The sequence below is a fragment of the Ruditapes philippinarum genome, unplaced genomic scaffold (assembly GCF_026571515.1).
Source record: "Ruditapes philippinarum isolate M1 unplaced genomic scaffold, ASM2657151v2 ctg121_1_1_1_1, whole genome shotgun sequence".
Classification (NCBI taxonomy): domain Eukaryota; kingdom Metazoa; phylum Mollusca; class Bivalvia; order Venerida; family Veneridae; genus Ruditapes; species Ruditapes philippinarum.
The window spans coordinates 453861-473385 of record NW_026861840.1 but is presented as its reverse complement, the minus strand read 5'-3'; the positions used below and the strand labels follow the sequence as shown (position 1 = coordinate 473385).

Below are 19525 nucleotides of genomic sequence, written 5' to 3'. Positions count from 1 at the left end.
CATAACGTCTTTTGCTCTCGTACGATACATTCTTATTCATCATAACGAGTCTTCTTAATTTAAAACTAAAAATATCAGATATACTAAAAGTGAAATCTGTACTGTTGGGATTCCATAGCATATCACAGTATATACTAGTGTAGAAAGACCTCGTGTCATATCATTTCGAGCACTTCTTTCCCTTGTAACACACGAGCCAATGGTAACCCCAGCCCCCATTCCCGTTCATAGCGGATGAATGAGTCGGAAGTTTTACCTCCCCCCCCCTCCCCGCCATCGCCCCATACTGCGATGGATTTCTTTTGCCTCCAAAATAAAATGACCGGGATGAGTTCAAATCGCAGTGATGGGGCTTTCTGCAGGGGGGTTCACCAGCTCCCTCCAAAGGGTTGAGCCTTTACTTTGGGTTTGAAAAAAAAAGATACTTCTATTACTTGGTGATGGAAGGGTGATTAAAATGACTATGGAATTAGTTTACGACCGGGTAGTTAGCTTGTCCGCCACTCATCTCGTAGCGATAATCAACTGTCGAACATCTTCTATACAGTACATGTTTTGTACATATTACAATGAAAAAAAGCTACAAAGTACTTGTACATAGAATACATGTACCAAAAAAGGATAGTTTATCATCATTACATGTATGTTTCTTTATAACGTATGACATGTCAAACTTTTTGAATCGGCAAAAGTAGCGTTGTTGCGCCTTCACGAACAAGTATATACTAAGCCGTAACATTTTCGATCATTGTTTCATGACCTCCATTATTTTGTACAGTACATACATGTAGTTTACTTACCTTGGCAAGATTTCTCTTTAAAAATTACATTATTATGAATAAAACTAAATAAACATGTGTTAATACTGGAACTTCATTTCTTAGTAGTTTTATTACATGTATATGTTAAAAAATTGCTGTTTTAATAATAGTCTGAAGTTTTATTTATTTGTATAACCTTTTCAATAGTTTTGTTCTCGTTGAACTGGTAGAAATTGAAATTGCAACGCAATTTATAACTATTTCCTTAAACACCGTATTTATGAAATTTTAGTTTACAATTCCTCGCTCAGTCTTTAAAGGCCCATCATGCCTCATTTATTTCTGAAAAGCTTTATAATTCTGGTGTACCTAAAAAGTTAGCCATTGGCCAAGGACCTGAACCATCTTTTTTTGGCAGTAAGTACAGTTATAATGAAAGTCAAAATACTACTTTTTTTACATTTTGTTACTTTTATGACAAATTATTTCACACATATCGCTACTTTCGTCAGGTAACAAGCATCTGCCATCTCTAAACATTATAAAATTCATGTTTGCCCCTTCTAAAGAAATAAAATAATCCTAGGCATAAAGTGCCTATAATGTGCCTTCAAAATTTTGTTATTATATTGAATACATTCCATGTAATAGAAGTATTAACACATACAAAATACAACATTTTTGTCACATCTTAATTAAAAACATTGGCCCTAAAAACTTCCCAGGTCATTAATTTAAATTTAAATTTTACAATGGAACGCTCTCGTGCTCCCAGCATGCAGTTCTGTTTCCTGTCGCGAGCAATTTGACCTCATCTTGTATTCTATGTTTAGCATAATGTTAATGTTCCGTTTAATGATTTTAAAGCGATAAAATATCGTTTAAAAATCGACAATTTGCCATTATTTTGTTAAAATATGCGGTCATCGTGCCCAGAAGTCGAGGGTTGCATTGCTGCAAATAATGCGACGCTATTTTAAGGGGAATAAAATAAGATGAAGATCGTTATAGTTTTTATTAATTGCGTATTAGATCATTAGAAATGTACCGGCGAACTGAAGTACTTGCCCTTACTCTAAAGTATAAATAACAAATTGATATTTAATGTAAAATAAACTGAAATAAAAAAAAAAACAGAAAAAAATAGTAATTTCCTATTTCAAGCTTGTTCTCCATTTATAAAATTATTGGTTGAAAGAGTGTCATTTCGGAATATTTCGTATATTTCCGTATCTCATCCCATTCGTATTTGAATGTTAATTAAGTTATCGACAAAAAGATGGTAGCGGCTGAGCAAGTTAAGGGAGAACCTGATCCCCAAGTGTCTGTTAAAGCCATTTTTCCATTTTCTTACGAACTGACGAGTTCCTGCATAGAACCAACATCTGTATAGAACCACCAATCTTTCTGAAGCAAGACGATGAATATCTTCTTATATCACGTGCAATATGGAAAATGATATACGGGGAAAGGGGATGTTGGGACTTGTAAATGGCAAATTCTTTTAAAATGCTTGCAGATTTCCATCTATTTATCATAATTATGATAGATAGTTTTACGTTCCAAGTATTTCATTAAGTAATGTATGGAAAGTTCCTCCACACCAACGTTTAAATCAGCAACGTAGTTGATGTCATACTCGTATACTAAGAATAACTTCCTAATATTGTATTATCTTGTTAAGTGATTTCTACTTTTCTTTTTAATTTCCCAACTTTGCCGGCGTCCGAAAATAGTAGGGCATTTTGTGAAACGAACTAATTTCGTTAAACTTTTAGTATTCATAAGTGCTTTAGTGTGTATTATTTAGTATGTATTTTGGCTTTGAAAAAAAATGGGCTTTTTCATATTAACATACTTTTTAAATATATATTGATATGAGAAAGCAAAATTTTTATGCTTGCATTTTGTATTCGCTTAAAGATGCATGCCTCCAGTTGAGACAAAATATGTCAAAAAAATGAGAAAAATGTACTAAGATTTCAACAAAAGTAAAAATGTTCACAATTCAACAAATAATGTACATACATTTTTGTATTCGCTATAAATGACTGATTGTGTCGTAGTTTAACCATATTATTGCCGCCTCACTAACGCAGTTAGAATAATGTTTTGCATATTCTGCCCTATAGATAATTTTCATAAAATCTTACAGCATTCTTTGGTTACAATTTAAGGCAATACTTTACTTAAAATTTCCATAAAAAATAGTATGAATCTGGAGACATGGTGCTTTAAAGGATTTGTAGAAAATAAAACAAACTAAGAAGTGAGTTTATAATCAGTATTTATTTACATAAGCACTTAATGCGTAAGTTTAAATTACAATGTACATATATACGACTTTAAAACGAAAATAAATTTATGATATACAATGCAGTTTTATATTATATAATTTAACATTATAATGATATAGAATATACATGTATCTACCACTGTACAGATTGAGTTAGTTACAAAAATATACATATATTATACATATAGTAAGATGCGGTATTGGTAGGAGATCACGTGACTATTATCATGTCACACGAGACTCAAGACAGAAAGATAGCAAGAATGAGCAATAGGAGAGAAAAAAATAGGAGAAGGTACCTATATATAGTAGAATTTGTTGAATATCACCTGAATGAGCATCAGGAAATTGGATTTTAATATTTGCTTAGGCGGTTTTTGTTTTTATAAAACAAATCTAAATTTTAGTTTGTTTTTTACATTGTTAAGCAATATGTGAACTACTTTAAAATGGTTAACAGTTCAGACGTCATACTCGTATTCTAACATCTTTTTCTAAATCACTGCCCATTGAGCTTAACCCTTCGTCTGACGATGAATCATCAAGGACCATAGATTTCATAAAACTGTTCATTTCTTCATCTTCATTTATCACTTGCTTTCCAAATACTGACTTTATGAAATCAGCAACATTATGATTTAACTCATTTCGTTTTCCAACCTCGTCTTGCGTATTATGGGATATTGCACAATTTTCGGTTTCACTTATTTCTGTTTTAATTCCAAATTCGAATTTATCTGTCCGACAACCATTCATGTAATGCTCACTGTCCTCATCCTCTGTCTCGGACGTTGAAGTTATATCGATAATTTCAGAGGCATCCAATTCATCTTCAGTAATGCTGTACTCTACTAGCTTCCTAGCAGAACTTGTTACTTGCTTCTCAGATACAAATGTTTGGAAAATGCGGCCATGTTCCGGTGTCTCGATATATTGACGCGTATTTATGACGTCACCAGCGTTCTTTTTAATCACAAATGCCGCATCCAAATCAGTAGATGAGTCGGATTCCTCACCGTGACCGGAATCAACATTATGAATTGGACTTTCACAGCAGAGTTCCTGACAGTTTCCGGACATTCTTCTGATATTGTATTGTTTATTCAAGCTTCTACAAGACTCTTCTAAGACAGTTCTTCTTGTTTTTAGTCTTCGGTTTAAATGGTTGTCATCTTGGACAGAATACATTTCTCTCTTGGCTGGTATGAGTCGTCTGCGAGCTGTAAACTATTTTAGCGGAACGAGGCCGCACTGCTGTCGTCTGCTCATCCGAAGAATGTCCCTCCGAAAGCGAGTACACTCTGTCTTGTGACCTTGGCTCGACGTCTATAAATCCAAAATTTACCATTTGGACTGCGTGTCTTTTATTTGGATGCACGTCTGCTGATTCCATCATTCGACTTCTGCTGCTTCGAGATTTAGTTTTCTTTGCAGCAGAACATTTTACTTTACGTCGTCTTGGACGCACTGGAGAGCTGTCCGATGAGTCAGCATATTCATTTGTCGATCCGCTATTTGACCTACGGTAAGTTTGTCTTCTATGTTTCTTGGTTGCAATAGCAGCAAAGAAATTTATAAGTCCATTGATCTTTGAATGGTCAAGTTTTGAAAGGAATTCATCCATGCTGCTATCCGAATCACTAGTACTATCCACAAACAGTTCCCTTTGTCCGATATTTGGACGAGCGTCTTGTTGTACTCGATTCTTATGTTTGTCGACCATTTCAACGAGAGATGTCAGTGTTTCTATGTCAGGGAGTTTTCGTGTTTCGGATATGTGTTGTGTGGATTTTTTCTTCAAGTTCCATCTACTACGTTTGTCTTTCACTTCAACCGGGGTAAGAGGTTCCGACTTCCGGAGCACTAACCTGTTCGGCTCCCCTCTCCATGCTTGTATCACTTTAACAATCCTGCTTTTACAAGGCAGAGGCTTTTCTGTATTAAGTGAAACTTCATATATGGCAAAAAGATGCCTGTACTCCTTTTTGATCCCGGTTTTCTTCAGAACCATTTTGATGACGTCAGCGCATGTTGTGTACTTTGTCGCCCCTTTTACGTATCGTATGGAACCGTCTACTTTCAGCGGAATTCCCTTGTCTTTTAGATGTAGAACATCGGCCATCTGAAATAGTGATTAAATATGAAATATGTATAGTGATTTAAAATGAAATATAGTGATTTAATATGAAATATAGTGATTTAATATGAAATGTAGTGATTTAATATGAAAATATAATTATTAAACAGTTAGGTGATACAGTTAAAATATAGATATACATGCATATTAGAAAAACAGCAAGAATTAAAAATTATATACAATGTATTTTTTGTTGCAAACTATTTGTGAAATGATATAATTTAAACCTTTTTAAATATTGTCGTAAACTTTCTTTTTCAGACTCGAGTTTAAAATCTGGTATTTTCACATAATTCATGCAATGGTTGTGTTACTATGCGTCGCCTAACAAAGTATGTGATCACACAGTTAAATATCTATTGTCTGACTTTATGAATATTTTATGATGTCGTCAATTTATAATAATGACGTAACACGAGCCGTTTAGACTGTGGAAGTGTTGGCGACGAAACAAGTCAAATATTCTGGCTGTACCATTAATATTTAATATCATATAATGACAGCTCGACATTCACCATAATGACTGACTTATGACCCTCCTCCTTCCAGATGAAAGGAGTCGTTCTCTGTATTATTAATTGATAGCATACACATTTCATTGAAATGAATAGAAATAAGATTATTTATATAAGAATAATTTAAATTTAACGTTTAGAGTGTAGATTTAATATTAAAATCCCGAAATATTCAAAATTTGAAAATTAAAAAAAAAATATTTTGACGGTTATAATAATATGATATCAACTGTGAAACGATTCTAAATCCCACAAGTTTGGTGCATTCTTATACCAAACCTCTCAAAAACAATTTATGTAATTATTGATTCAAGTAAAACCATTAATTAAGATAGATTTGTTATTTTTGCTTATACGTACAAGTACATTGTTTTATATATGTCACCGTGACATTATTCTATAAAAGACAACTGTTCATTTCTAGCTACTTGTCGCGTTGTTATTTAGATATTGAAAGCGACAAAAAAGGACAAAAGAAATCTATAAAGAAATATTAAAAGCTTGCAATTGTGTTTAAAATATAACCTAGCGTTTTTTGCATTGTCAATATTTCAAAGCAGTCTCTTAAATATGGAGAAAAAAAACAACAATATGAAATTGTTACATAATCCATTTACAGACAATACGAATATAAAAGATACACTTTAGTAGCTTACTTGCAAACAATTTCTAATATAACTTTATTCCATCTATGTAACTAACGGTTTAACAATACCTTACATGTATAAAGTAACTTTCACTTTTAGAGTGTATTCAAGAGATAAGTGTTATATTTATGCTTTCATTTTCAATCAAACAGACAAAAAAATCACTTACATCAACTGTGTTTTAAAGATATCCGAAAAATAATGATATGATTAGTATCCGAATACTATTCCACTCACATGCGCGCTCATTTCATAACTGCTTCAGTTTTTTTAAGTGTCGTTATTTAAATAATTACAAGTCGATCAGTTTTGACAAGAAATAAATGCTGCTTTATATTTAAGGTGGCTGCTGAGGTGCTTTATTGATGGAACGTCAGTCCGAGTTTTACGACGTAATGACTAATTGAGCCCTAGGGGTCAGCATTTTGTGTGATAATTGATATTTGACCCTTAAAACTTCAAACGTTTTCATCAGATAAGATCAGGATCAACAAGGGGATAATTGATAGGGGACCTGTTTAGATCTTTCGGGACTTTTTCTAATCGTGTGCTGTTACATTGTAAAATATGTTTTTATTACAAGGTAATCTTTAAAGATATGATCAGATAAAAATAATTAAGCTTTTTGTAACATTTCCTAATCGTGATATCAGAATTGAAATGCAATAAAAAAAATGTCTACATTACTCTTTCACCGTTTAGCCTTTTTACGCTATCAAATTTCCGTCCCCGTTTAAGATAAGTTAAAACTTAACATCTAATAAGGCAGTCGTTTAAGACAGTCATGTTTTCATTTAGTCATGATGTTTCTTTTAAAATGGTGCTTTTGCACAATCATAATATCAAACAGAAACTATAGATAAAAAATACTTTGTACGAACTTGTGTTTGAAGCTATAAGCTTATTGAAACACTCTCGAATCTGTTCCTGGAACCAACCGATACTAAGTAGTGAGGGGAAAGTTTCTTGCTCATGGAAACAACGGCTTGCCCCAGACGGGGTTTGAACCCACGAACCACTCGGCCATGATTCACGATATTATTGTTAGATAAGTTTATTGAACGGATAATCTAAAAAAAATCGTTTCTTAAATCCAAATATTGTTGAAAGTTAAGTCTAGATCTAAATATCAAACGACCTTCAAATATATGTCAATTTACATATTTGGTTAAAAATAATAATAAAAAAAAAACATTTTTTAAAATAAAACAATTCGTGTTCCGCAAATAGACGGACTCGGGTAGGTTTTGGGTGACTGTGAACATGGTACGGTCTAAATTACAATTCACGTTCTATAGTTTGATGCATAAATCTTGTTTTGTTATTTGAAAAACATATCGTCGTTCAATGTATCTCGAGGTAGGTACAACCTCGCACGTTAATCTCGTGTATAAATTCTTGACCACTCCGATACAGATCTTAATTGCTAGACAGTTGTTTAAAATCAAAGACTAACTTTTAAATCGTTTAGAAAATATTTTGACAAGTGTAAACAATGTAATCTACATGTAGCTAGTGACTAACGTCTCTTAGTCTTTAATTTAACTGCATTGTTGACAAAAAATGTTCGATCTTCAAAACGATAACACCGAAGCTCCCTCTTTTGATACATCCATCGATTGTTGATCATTAAACGGTGTTAAAATGAAATCTTCTTGTACAATCTTCATGGACATCGACATTGTTAAATGACTTTTTTGACATGATGTCAAGTGCTCTAACATTATCGGAGCATGATCTTTATAAAAAAAACATTCTGCGTCCAGTGTTTTTTTTTTTAAAAAAAAGAGAAAAAAAGAAAATACTGCTAATTTAAATACATGAATCATATTTATCAATAAAAGAAGTTTAGTATTTTAACTAAACCTCGGCCATTTTTTTTTTGTCCCAGATTTTAAACTATGAGTCATTGCGTCAGAAAGCTAAAATAATCTACAAATTGTATGTATAATTAGAATTAGTGTTACTGCTACTTGATTAACGTGCTTTGGTATATTTTTTTAACAAATATGCAAAACCTTTTTAGCAGTCATGTAATCAGCGTTCCTTTTCTCCATTTGTTACAGATACTTTCACTGTTTAAATGTTGTATTTTTATTTATTGTAAAGAAGGACACATTTACAATTAAGATCTTCTCCATGTGTTACCTGTTTAAAATAAAGATATTATTTCACTTAAATCGTAAGCGCCTATTTTTACAATATTTATCATTTTTGTCAAGTTTTTTCTTGGTTCTCGTACTGATGATAGGGGTGCATCTTGTCAGTGTCACAAGGGGTTCGACACAACAATCTAGGTGTCAGAAATGTTCGAGTTGCTTCAAGGCAATTAAAAGCATCCCTCCCTTGACATGAAATTTTAACATAAATTCCTGTTTTATAAACTGATACATCAATGTCATGGTACTTAAACTGTCAGATTATACAATTAATAATATTAGTTTGTCTTAGAAATTATAATGTTGCTTTAAATGATTACAAAGAAGAAGAAGTTGAACAGCGTACCGTGTATTAAAATGGAAGTACAACGATTTTGTTAAAATTTACGCTGATCACCACCGAGGTTTAAAGGTAATTCTAAATAAGTTTATATGTGTATCATTTTTTCTATTCTTAAAATTTGAAAATAACTAAAAGAATTTGACATTTATTATGTATCATATTGACATTTTGATGTCATTTTACTGTTTTAAGTACAGCAGCACTGACAGTAATGTATGTTTTGTTAACTGTATCACAACTGTTCCGTAAATGAGTGTTTAAAATGTAACATTTGTTGTAAACAATTTGTATGATACCCTTTATGTCAAGATTAGTTTTCTTTTTTTTTCCCTGGATGTTTGATAACTGACTGAACATGCAATCTCGTTTGAAAATGATACAGTTGAAAAACATTTAATATAATATATATTACATAGAATATTTAAAAACCATACATACCTTAAGCAACTGCATTTTTCTACTATCTGTTGACTATTTTATATATGTTAAACTTTGTATATCTATATGTCTCTCAAAATTCCTTTTCGTTTTTCCTTTTTTTCACACAGTTAAAATAAATCATATGTTGTTTTTATTGTTTAACGAGCAATAATGGTTTAACATTTGGATGTTCTAACTTATAAATAGACTGCCAATTATTACTTATTACACTCAAATAAATACTATTTATTAACACTTTATTTATTTCATTATTCTTAAAATCAGTGTCTATTTTTCAGTAAAAACTTATCTTTTATTTACCAATCATTTATACTTACAAAAGACGTTCGGTCCAATTTTTTCAATTCTTTTCCACGCCATTGTAAAGCAATAAATGAACAATGATTTAATTAATCAGTCCCCAATTAAACTATCATAAAGTTCGGATAGACACTTCTGACAATTAGTGCTAAGTTAAATTAGTACTTGACAGCACGAGAGTACTCTAAATTTTTGACACGAGCGTTTTCTTCACGGCTTTCACGCGCATCGCAATTAACAAGAAACAAACAATTAATTTATTTAAAGCGCCTTTCAGAATAATAAAGGGTGTGAAAAACATGTAATTTTATGGTGTCATTAACCGTATGCCACGATTCTGTTGTAGGATTCACAGCTGCTTTATTTGAGTAACCTGGGAATGTCAAGACGGTTAAACTATAAAACCACTGACCAGTACTGGACCTTCATCATTTTATGATATCTTCCAAACCATACAACTATTTTATCATTATTTATCGAGAGATTACAGTACGACAATCAACAATGCCGGTTATATCAAAACATAAGGTAAATATAAATTATTTTAAATACATTAGTAACATAGTGAAATCATGTGTGCAGTTGTTTCTTAAATACATATGAATTATTTTTGCATTTAATTTCTATTATACAAAATAAAATAAATGTTTAAGAGGTGTTTATCTGAACAAATTAATGCATTCATTTTTTTGCAAATACTTATGCATTTTTAAAACTACGAACTATTTTAATAATTTGCATTTAATATTAGATATAATAACATATGACATTCCTATGCTACATTCAGACAATCTTAATCTTACAGTTTACAAAAAAATCCTACCAAATGATCTTTTATATCTTTAGAAAAAAAAAATCTAACAAAAGGTTTATTTTTAGATCAATTATAAATAGCTAATTGAAATATTTCGCGCGTAAATTCAGCCAATTTAACGATTTAATAATAATAACAAGATTTTCGATTTTGATGATACTTTGGTTATCTTTTTGAAAAGCCCATTGTTAAACCAGTTTATAATATTTCCTACTTCCGATTATCGTCCATCAAGGCTAACTTGACGTGTTTGTAAAACTGTGATCACATACAATAGCTGTGTCTGAAAACCCTTTTGTGAAGATTTGCAATCTATTGTTTGCACGGTTGTAGGTAATATTAAACAATTAGAAGCAATTATTATGTCCAATTGTTAAAACATATGCCAGGGTTTCATCCGATCTCAAGTTATGCGAAGCCTTCAAACAATGTAAATTGGCATTTAAATAGCCGAACGGCGCACTTCATTTTACATTGTCAAGTCGCATGCGAAGGACATACTGTAGAAATTTTGTTTTAAAAAGTAAAAATATAGAATAATTGGGATATATTTACTTAAAACTATATTGCGTAAGTAGAGGATAAATTCAAGTTGACTTTTATTTGTTTTGCTTTGTTTAACAAACTTGTAAAAATCAGAGTCTTTTTTGAAAGACACTGGGTAAATAAATAACCTGACTGCAAATACTTGATGCGTATATACAAATAAAACAGCTGTGTCGTACTTTGACATATGTATATGAAATACGAAACGTTAAATATTTTTTCACAATTATGTTAGTTGTAACGCTATTATTATGTTTATATTATAAACTTGTAATGTTGCAATACTGATATTTTACATCTTTTCTATTTTTAGACTGGACGCAACATGACTTCCGGTAGATCCAACATGGGACGAGTGTTTTGTGTAACGGGGATGCAGAATGAGTCTCGAGAGGAGCGCGTGAAATCTGTAACGCCGAGTGTGATTGGTTCAGAATGTGGGTCAACGCGATCTGACACGGATTCCAATACATCCGGTTATTTGTCATCGTCATCGTTTGAATCGTCAGGGGAAGAGAAACGCTTGGTGCCTAACGGTCACAAGGTCTTCAATGTGTGGACTAAGTGGGGAGAACAAGTCAGTGTTCCAAAAAGTTCAACACCGAAACAAGGTTCTGAGAACGTAGCATATAGAAAACTCACAAAACGTGTAAATGTGTCCAGTGAAATGGGAAAAAGTGTTTTGTCTATTAAGAAAAACTTTGAGAAACCGTCGAATATAGAACAAGATTCTTTCTGGGGCATTCAGACTCCACAAAGAGTTCAGAGGAGTAGTTCCGAGGGAGATGTACATGTGATCGAAAGAAAATCTGACAATGAGTGGAAACGGAAATCAGTTCAAGCCCCTGTGACACATGATGCCGGCCAAGAAATAATCCCAAGTAATAAAATGTCAAAATCTCAGGATTGGAAACGAAGACCATTTCTCACTCTGTCTGATTCCCAGCTTGATCAAAGGTTATGTGGTCCAATTTCTAAGTCAACATCTAATACAAGGAACAATTCAGCATACAGTGCGTTGCCTAGATACCGCGTGAAAGTGGATGCTGATCCGGTTGTTTCTAAAAATAGACTTGTTGAGCAGCTTAGCAAATCATGTGCGGATTTCGCCGACGAAGGAGTACCTGTCGATGAATCAATGAGTGAATTTCTATCAAACGTTGACAGAGATAATCTGGCCAGTTTCTTGAACTTCTATGATAAAGTCACAAATAGTTCTTCCTACGAAAAGGCCAGAAGAAATCCAAATAATTATGAAGCTGTGTATTATTAAAAGACATTAAATGTTTAAAATATAATTAGTGCATAGCATAAATAGTGCAATTTTGATATGTCTTTGTATAGTTTGTTTGTACAAGATGTTTCATTCTGTTTTTGTTTTTTGAATAAAAAAGTTAAAAGATGATAGATTGTTTCTATTATATATATAAGTTTTCACATGTTTCACTTTGAATTATTCCAAATTTCCAAATGATAATGCCCTCCTGACCTTCCCAACCTTCCCAGTTTTTACTTTGATTAAAGTATTACATACAATTTGTATATTTATAACTTAGAGATAGGGTAAAGGGAAATAACTCTTGAAATTTGAAAGTTAGAGAATATACATTTACTTCCCTTTATAATGTGAAACCGTTACGAGAATCATATTGACATCATATACAGACCCCTGCATATGATCAACATGACATTAAAGAAATATAAAGAAGAATAAAACTGAGAGACTAGCTGCTATAAGATTCAGTAGAAGAAAAACTAGAGACTGGACGCTTTAATATTTTATAGAATAAAACCTTTAAGATTATAAAGAGTAAAACCTAGAGGCTGGACGCTTTAAGATTCAGTAGAATAAAACAAGGAGACTGGTCGCTTTAAGATTATATAGAATAAAACCTAGAGGCTGGACGTTTTAAGATTCAGTAGAATTAAACTTAGAGAATTGACGCTTTAAGATTCAGTAGAATAAAACATAGAGACTGGTCGCTTTAAGATTACATTTGTATATAGAACAAAACCTTGAGACTTGCCGCTTTAAGATTCAGAAGAATTAAACAAGACTGGTCGCTTTAAGATTCAGTAGAATAAAAACCTAGACACTGGACGCTTTAGGATTATATAGAATAAAACATAGAGACTGGTCGCTTTAAGATTTAGTAGAATAAAATCTATAGATTGGCCGCTTTAAGATTCAGTAGAATAAAACATATAGATTGGCCGCTTGAAGATTCAGAATAAAACAAAGACTGGACGCTTTAAGATTCAGTAAAATACAACAGAGACTGGTCGCTTTAAGATTCAGTAGAATAAAACAGAGACTGGACGCTTGAAGATTCAGTAGAATAAAACAGAGACTGGACGCTTGAAGATTCAGTAGAAAAAAACATATAGATTGGCCGCTTGAAGATTCAGTAGAAAAAAACAGAGACTGGACGCTTTAAGATTCAGTAGAATAAAACATAGAGACTGGTCGCTTTAAGATTTAGTAGAATAAAATCTATAGATTGGCCGCTTTAAGATTCAGTAGAATAAAACATATAGATTGGCCGCTTGAAGATTCAGAATAAAACAAAGACTGGACGCTTTAAGATTCAGTAAAATACATCTGATCATATGTAGCGTTGGAAATTTGAAAGAAAATTTTTGTATTTTGTTAATCTATCGAATGAAGGTGTGTCAAGACTTCATTATGTAAGTTTACAATTTTTTCACTAAACACTATCAAAATGAAACCACAGGCTTCGAGTGAATAAAAATAGTGAACAATTTAAAGGCTTTATAAACCTATTTCAATCCACATACGAAGAATGCCGTAAAATAAACTATGCATGAACAAATAACTCGAATCTACTAAACTTTGCCCGATTTCATTTCATAACCAAAGTTTTACTTTATAGTCTTAACATTTCAATGAATTAAACAAATTTTCAAGCTATTATGTAATACTTGCAATAGATTTTAAAAGTTTACAATCAAGAAATTCAAGTCACACCCCATTTCACTATTTACCTCTAAATTAAGGGAGAATTTTCTTTTTTCTTTTTTTTACAATTCAATGTAGATTTTAAATAACGATATTTTGGAATATTTACTTAACCCACTCTTAGTTAATTAGTGTATTTATAAATAAACAAATAACCCTTTCATCTAGAAATAAAATAAACTTCACAGACAAATAAATGCGACACGCGTCTAAAATGTCATGACATGGCTTCAAGGGAGATAACTTTAGACATATTGGGACTTGTAAAAATGTGAATCAAGCAATTCTATATACGAATTAGCATTTTTAGCTTGATTATTCGAAGAATAGGGAGAGCTATTGTACCGACTCTGGTGTCGGGGCCGGCGACACATTTTGATCTAGTTATTATGTTATTGCAAGTTAGTATCTCCAAAACTACTAAAAGGGAATGGGTTGAATTAATTAAGAGCATAATAGAAGGTCACTGTCTAAGAAGGCCAATTATTTTAACACAAATTTTGACAGAATTACTACCATTTTTGGACTCTTATCCAGACTCTTGTTTACTATCAAGACCTGATTTTAAAACCTAGAGATTTTAAAACCAAGAGTCTGGTCGCTTTAAGATTCAGTAGAATAGAACCTAGAGACTGGACACTTATAGATTCAGTAGCATAAAACCTAAAGCTGGACGCTTTAAGATTCAGTAGAATAGAACATAGAGACTGGACGCTTTAAGATTCAGTAGAATAAAACCTAAAGCTGGACGCTTTAAGATTCAGTAGAATAAAACCTAGAGACTGGCCGCTTTAAGATTCAGTAGAATAAAACCTACAGACTGGCCGCTTTAAGATTCAGTAGAATAAAACCTAAAGCTGGCCGCTTTAATATTATATAGAAATAATGTAATAATAAATTTGATGAAAATTATGAAATGTATTATTACAGGGGAAAATAAAAATAATAAAAAGAAAACTCGTGCCATTTTTGCCATATGCAAAGTGTATTTTAAAAGTAAGACTATTGATTACTGGATGCAAATACATGACGCGCGACGCGAGAAAACCGGTCTTAATGACACGACAATAAATGTGCACTACAGCGATTTAAATGACGTCACTCTTGTTGCGTATTACACATGTAAATACGGAAATACTGTTTATCGTGTGCTATTGATATTTTTTAAAAGTGTATTGACTTTGGAATTCAGAGGAAACATTTAAAGATGGAGGAGGAATTAGAAGTAAGTGTGTATTATGTATAATTGATGAAAATCAACAACAAAAAACATATTTTTCATGTTTATAAATTATAATCGGAGCATACTGTAGCATTGATAATCTTTTATTGTTGGTAGTACACCGACGTTTGTAAACAGTAAAGAATCTACAGTATACTTACATTAGATCTAAGTATACAATATACAAAAGAATAAGAATTGGCAACTCTGAGCGGTGCCTTTATATAGAATAAATTTAGATCTGAATTTACGTTGTTTTGATTTTAACTGTACAGTACAGTTTTGTATTGAGCATTTGTTTTCATAATTCATATATTATCGGCAAATTATTTTAAGAATAATCTAATCAGTCGCAAGTTAAATTAAAACAAACTCGTAATTCATAATTCATTTTAAAAATTGTTGCAAGAAAATAGGAAAGTAATATGTCCAAATATGCTAAGTCATCATGGAGTAAAAAATGTTTTTTAGATTAAAATATTGATTTATAATTCCACTTCATAACTGATAAGTGTATAGCTCAGTGGATAATGAAGTGGCCTGTCACGCAAACGAATCGAGTTCGAATCCCAGCTGAAGCTAACATTTTTATTCGTTTTTTTTTTTTATTTTTATTTTTTTTTTTCATTTATAGGATCTTGAATCCTTTACTCGGATCATTTTTGGAAGGACTCCTAACAACTCTCAAACCACAGAATTTTCGAGAGATAATACCGACTCAGAATATTCTGATGAAGGAAGAATGCGCTGAAGATGCGAGAATGACGAGGCCGAACTCGTAGCTACAAGAGCAAGAGACTTCACCACCGCGAATAGTCAGTCTGATCATGATGGAACGGATAGTAATAGTAGTGAGGAGGACATTTGTGAAACATCTGATGATACACAGACAGTAAGACAATTTATTATAAAAGGTTGTGGTTGTCGTCTTAATTGTCATACAAAGTTTAAATTTGACGACATACTGAGTCATATTCTTTCTATCAGGGAAATGACAAAGGAGGAGAAAGAACTGTGTATCATGTCGTTAGTGGCTGAGGGAAGCGACGAGAAAACTAAACGTGGCAAAAAAAGGCAGCGTTCTAGGAAGACATTTCGGGTGTCAGGAAAAACGGTGTGCAAAGGAACATTCATGTTATGTTATGACATTACGAAATATGCATTAGGAGCCATTGTTAAACATGTCAGTCATCACGGCGTAACTCCAAGACAGCATGGCAACGCAGGTAAAAAACCAAAGCATGCTATTACGTATGATGATGTCATACGCGTTGTTTATTTCATCCGAAATTATGCAGAAGAAAGAGGTCTCCCTCAACCTGCAGCCCCTCGTTGCCTAGACAACATCCCACCAGTGTATCTGACGTCTGACACAACCAAAAAAGACATGCATCAGCTGTACAAACAGTCTTGTTCAGATCCCCGTGTGCGCGCTTTAGAGCTAACGTCATTCAAAGACATCTGGCGGACATGTTTACCGCATATACGTATAGCTAGCCCAAAAGATGATGTATGTGCCACTTGTGAGAAGCTGCGCAGACAAATATCAGGTACAGTGACCGAGGATGTGACACTAGCAACAACGACGGCACTGCGGGACCACGTACTTCTTGCACAAAAGGTAATGATATAAAAAAACAATAATGTAACTTCACACTTATAAATAATTTAAACAGATATTTGACCTGCATGAATTATTAATTATTTTCTAAGCATATCTTGTAATAACAAATAAGACTCGATGCACGAAAAGAATTGAAAAAAAATGCATGTGCTTTCTATTCCGACAATATTATGATTCTTATGATTTTGAATATTAAGATCGTTGTTTTAAGAAGTTAAAATTATGTTTTACTTTGGATGTTTTTGTTTTGTAATTTTATAGGAACGTGATCTGTATAATGAGTGCATACGGCGTAGTGTTGACACACGTGACTCGGAGGAAAAGTTTGTCCATCTTACATTTGACTTTAGTCAGAACGTCAGTTTGCCTCATTTTTCTCGCCAGATGGGTCCATTATACTTTCTAACCCTACGTAAAATACAAATATTCGGAGTAAGACTGGATGGCATCCCTCACCAACTGAACTTCCTGATTGACGAAGATCAAACCATAGGTCCAGATGGTAAAGGGACACACGGACCTGACGCTGTGCTGTCGATGGTAGACTGGACATTGCAGAATCACGCTAATCAGACTCCTGCCTTGTCGATACACTCGGATAATTGCCCTGGTAATTATTTTTATTTTTAACAAAATATTTACAATGCGGTTAATTATATCACCTTAACTACCATCTTAACGATCAGATATAAAATTATATTAATACTTGCGATATATATACTTTTTAAAATTAATACCAGAACCAGTTTCAATTTATGTAATATCAGGAGAAATACCAGTACTGCTGTACCAGTACGTTTAGTTTTAAGGCAAATAAATACCAGTACTTTTACATTTAAGGGATTTTAACTTAGTTTGCATACAGACTGTCACAACAAAATGTCCGTAATGTAAAAGTATAAACTTTCCATTAAATAGAACAATATATGTTATAAAAATGTTCTTTTCCAATTTATAATGAAATCAAAAGTAGTGCCAAATGCAGTACCAGTACAACATTTTGAGCAGTTATTCAGTACCAGTACAAGTGGCAGCATATCTTGTGTGTGACAGTACTTATGCAGTATTTGCAAAATAAATATGCGCTAGGTACTGCAGTATCAATACAAGTAATGCAATTAAATGCATGTCTGTACATAGTTAAAAATATCAGTCTTACTATTTTCTTCACAATTAAAAGACTTATTGTGTATAACTGAATTGCTATTGCTCAATAGATTACTAAACATACAAATTAATTGAACTATATTTTAACTAGCCTGCCTTATATTTCAGGGCAGAATAAAAACCGATACACTATTGGATATTTTATGTGGCGCGATAGAAAGGATAGAAAAGATCGAGTATCATATGCACCATATGTACTGATTCAAGAAATCTTTATTACTTAGATTCTTTTCTAACTTCTTGTTACTCGGCAATCTAAACAGACTTTGACAATTTTATCTGTTTCCCAACCCCACACCCCTCCAAGGACAAAATATATGTAACATTTGTTCAAAAGCATAATTATTTTTTCTTTGAAATCGCGGCAGGTAAGGCTTTTCAATTTTACAAAATAATTCAAATCTTCGATGCACATGCGATGTGTTTAGTTGATGCGGGATTTGCACATCTAAAAATTAAATTCCGGAGGCATGATGTAAAAACACTTCAAAAGCTGGCCGATGTAACAAAGAACAACAAACAGCGCTGTTTGTTACCCCCAGTGGCCATGGCGGCAATGGAAACCCTTTCTAGAGAGATTTTTCAAACCAATTATTGGTATAAGGTAAACTATTTTTATCTCATTCAAATAAAAATGTTGTTAACTCACAAATCCAGACTCTACGTTCCTGAACCATAGAAAGAGAAAATATCTTATACATGAAAATTTAAGAGTGTGTTGTTTCTATTAATCGTTTACTAGTATTTTTTTCTTTGATTTTACACAATGGTTCTTAAAAAGTTATAAGCTATATCTAATAAAATACTTTACACATGAAAAAATGAAAGAAAGAGTTGTCACATAGAATGTCTCCACATTTATATTATTATAAAACAGGATACATGTAAAATGTTCCGGAACAAAATATTATGCAGACGAATTCGTCGCATATATCCTCCACCTTAATACACTTTAACGTAAATAAAATTCTTTAAACAATTTTTTTCTGCCGCGTGACCAAGTTAACGGTCATGCTATGTAAGAGCTTTCCAAGCTCTACCGTTCTTTTAACTTAAATAATTCTAAATAAGCTCTGAAAAATGTTTATTTTTTTTATTTATAGATGCATATTAGGAAATAAGTTTGTTGCATTTGTCATAACGGATATTTATCATTTTTCTATTGATAGAAAATTCCAGCATTTCCGGTTCCAGTCGGACACACCGGGAGTGGTAATGGCGAGAAAAACACCTGAAGGCGAGGAACATTTGATCCAAGTCTTGAAAGAACCCGGATTCCGGTTCAGTTCATGTGCCCGTCCAAGGGTTATTACGCCCGGGGGAATGACATCAGAGCGTAAGAGATATTTGTCGCGAAGTGTGCGAGCGTTTGTCAGTCAAGACAGTCAGTCATATTATCAGTGATTAAGGGGCACTGTTATAACTGCCAAGTGCTGACTTAAGTATCCACAGAACTTTTGTTTGTAGTTTAAAACTATCACCATTGTTTCTATGTTCATAATACGATATTATTTAATATTTTACAATTTTCTACATTTTTCTGTTGTAAAGAAAAAAATGGAGCTTTTTATTT

General features: G+C 32.6%; 3 protein-coding genes across 4 annotated transcripts; 2 read left to right on the top strand and 1 right to left on the bottom strand.

Annotated features, from left to right (window-relative positions):
• Positions 1-2941: 2941 nt before the first annotated feature.
• Positions 2942-7018, bottom strand: LOC132717025 (uncharacterized). Its single transcript, XM_060700391.1, has 2 exons — positions 6526-7018; positions 2942-5179 (listed from the first exon to the last, which is right to left on the bottom strand). Exon 2 carries the CDS (start codon positions 5177-5179, stop codon positions 4226-4228), a length of 954 nt encoding a protein of 317 aa, XP_060556374.1. The 5' UTR covers positions 6526-7018; the 3' UTR covers positions 2942-4225.
• A 2160-nt stretch (positions 7019-9178) lies between these two features.
• LOC132717020 (uncharacterized) lies at positions 9179-12358 on the top strand. Of its 2 annotated transcripts, none has more exons than XM_060700378.1 (2): positions 9179-10127; positions 11273-12358. In XM_060700378.1, the coding sequence occupies exons 1-2, from the start codon at positions 10035-10037 to the stop codon at positions 12230-12232; spliced, it is 1053 nt and encodes a 350-aa protein (XP_060556361.1). In that variant the 5' UTR covers positions 9179-10034; the 3' UTR covers positions 12233-12358. The 2 variants fall into 2 exon arrangements, with proteins under 2 accessions (XP_060556361.1, XP_060556362.1); XM_060700379.1 differs by lacking the exon at positions 9179-10127 and adding an exon at positions 10780-10983.
• Positions 12359-15926: 3568 nt separating this feature from the next.
• Positions 15927-17817, top strand: LOC132717023 (uncharacterized). Its single transcript, XM_060700390.1, has 2 exons — positions 15927-16782; positions 17047-17817. Exons 1-2 carry the CDS (start codon positions 16153-16155, stop codon positions 17413-17415), a joined length of 999 nt encoding a protein of 332 aa, XP_060556373.1. The 5' UTR covers positions 15927-16152; the 3' UTR covers positions 17416-17817.
• Positions 17818-19525: the final 1708 nt, after the last annotated feature.

Coding starts and splice junctions, on each gene's coding strand:
- LOC132717025 (XM_060700391.1), bottom strand. CDS start 5,179: ATGGCCGATGTTCTACATCTAAAAGACAAGGGAATTCCGCTGAAAGTA.
- LOC132717020 (XM_060700378.1), top strand. CDS start 10,035: ATGATATCTTCCAAACCATACAACTATTTTATCATTATTTATCGAGAG. Junction 10,128..11,272: donor CGGTTATATCAAAACATAAG/GTAAATATAAAT, acceptor TTCTATTTTTAG/ACTGGACGCAACATGACTTC.
- LOC132717023 (XM_060700390.1), top strand. CDS start 16,153: ATGACAAAGGAGGAGAAAGAACTGTGTATCATGTCGTTAGTGGCTGAG. Junction 16,783..17,046: donor ACGTACTTCTTGCACAAAAG/GTAATGATATAA, acceptor GTAATTTTATAG/GAACGTGATCTGTATAATGA.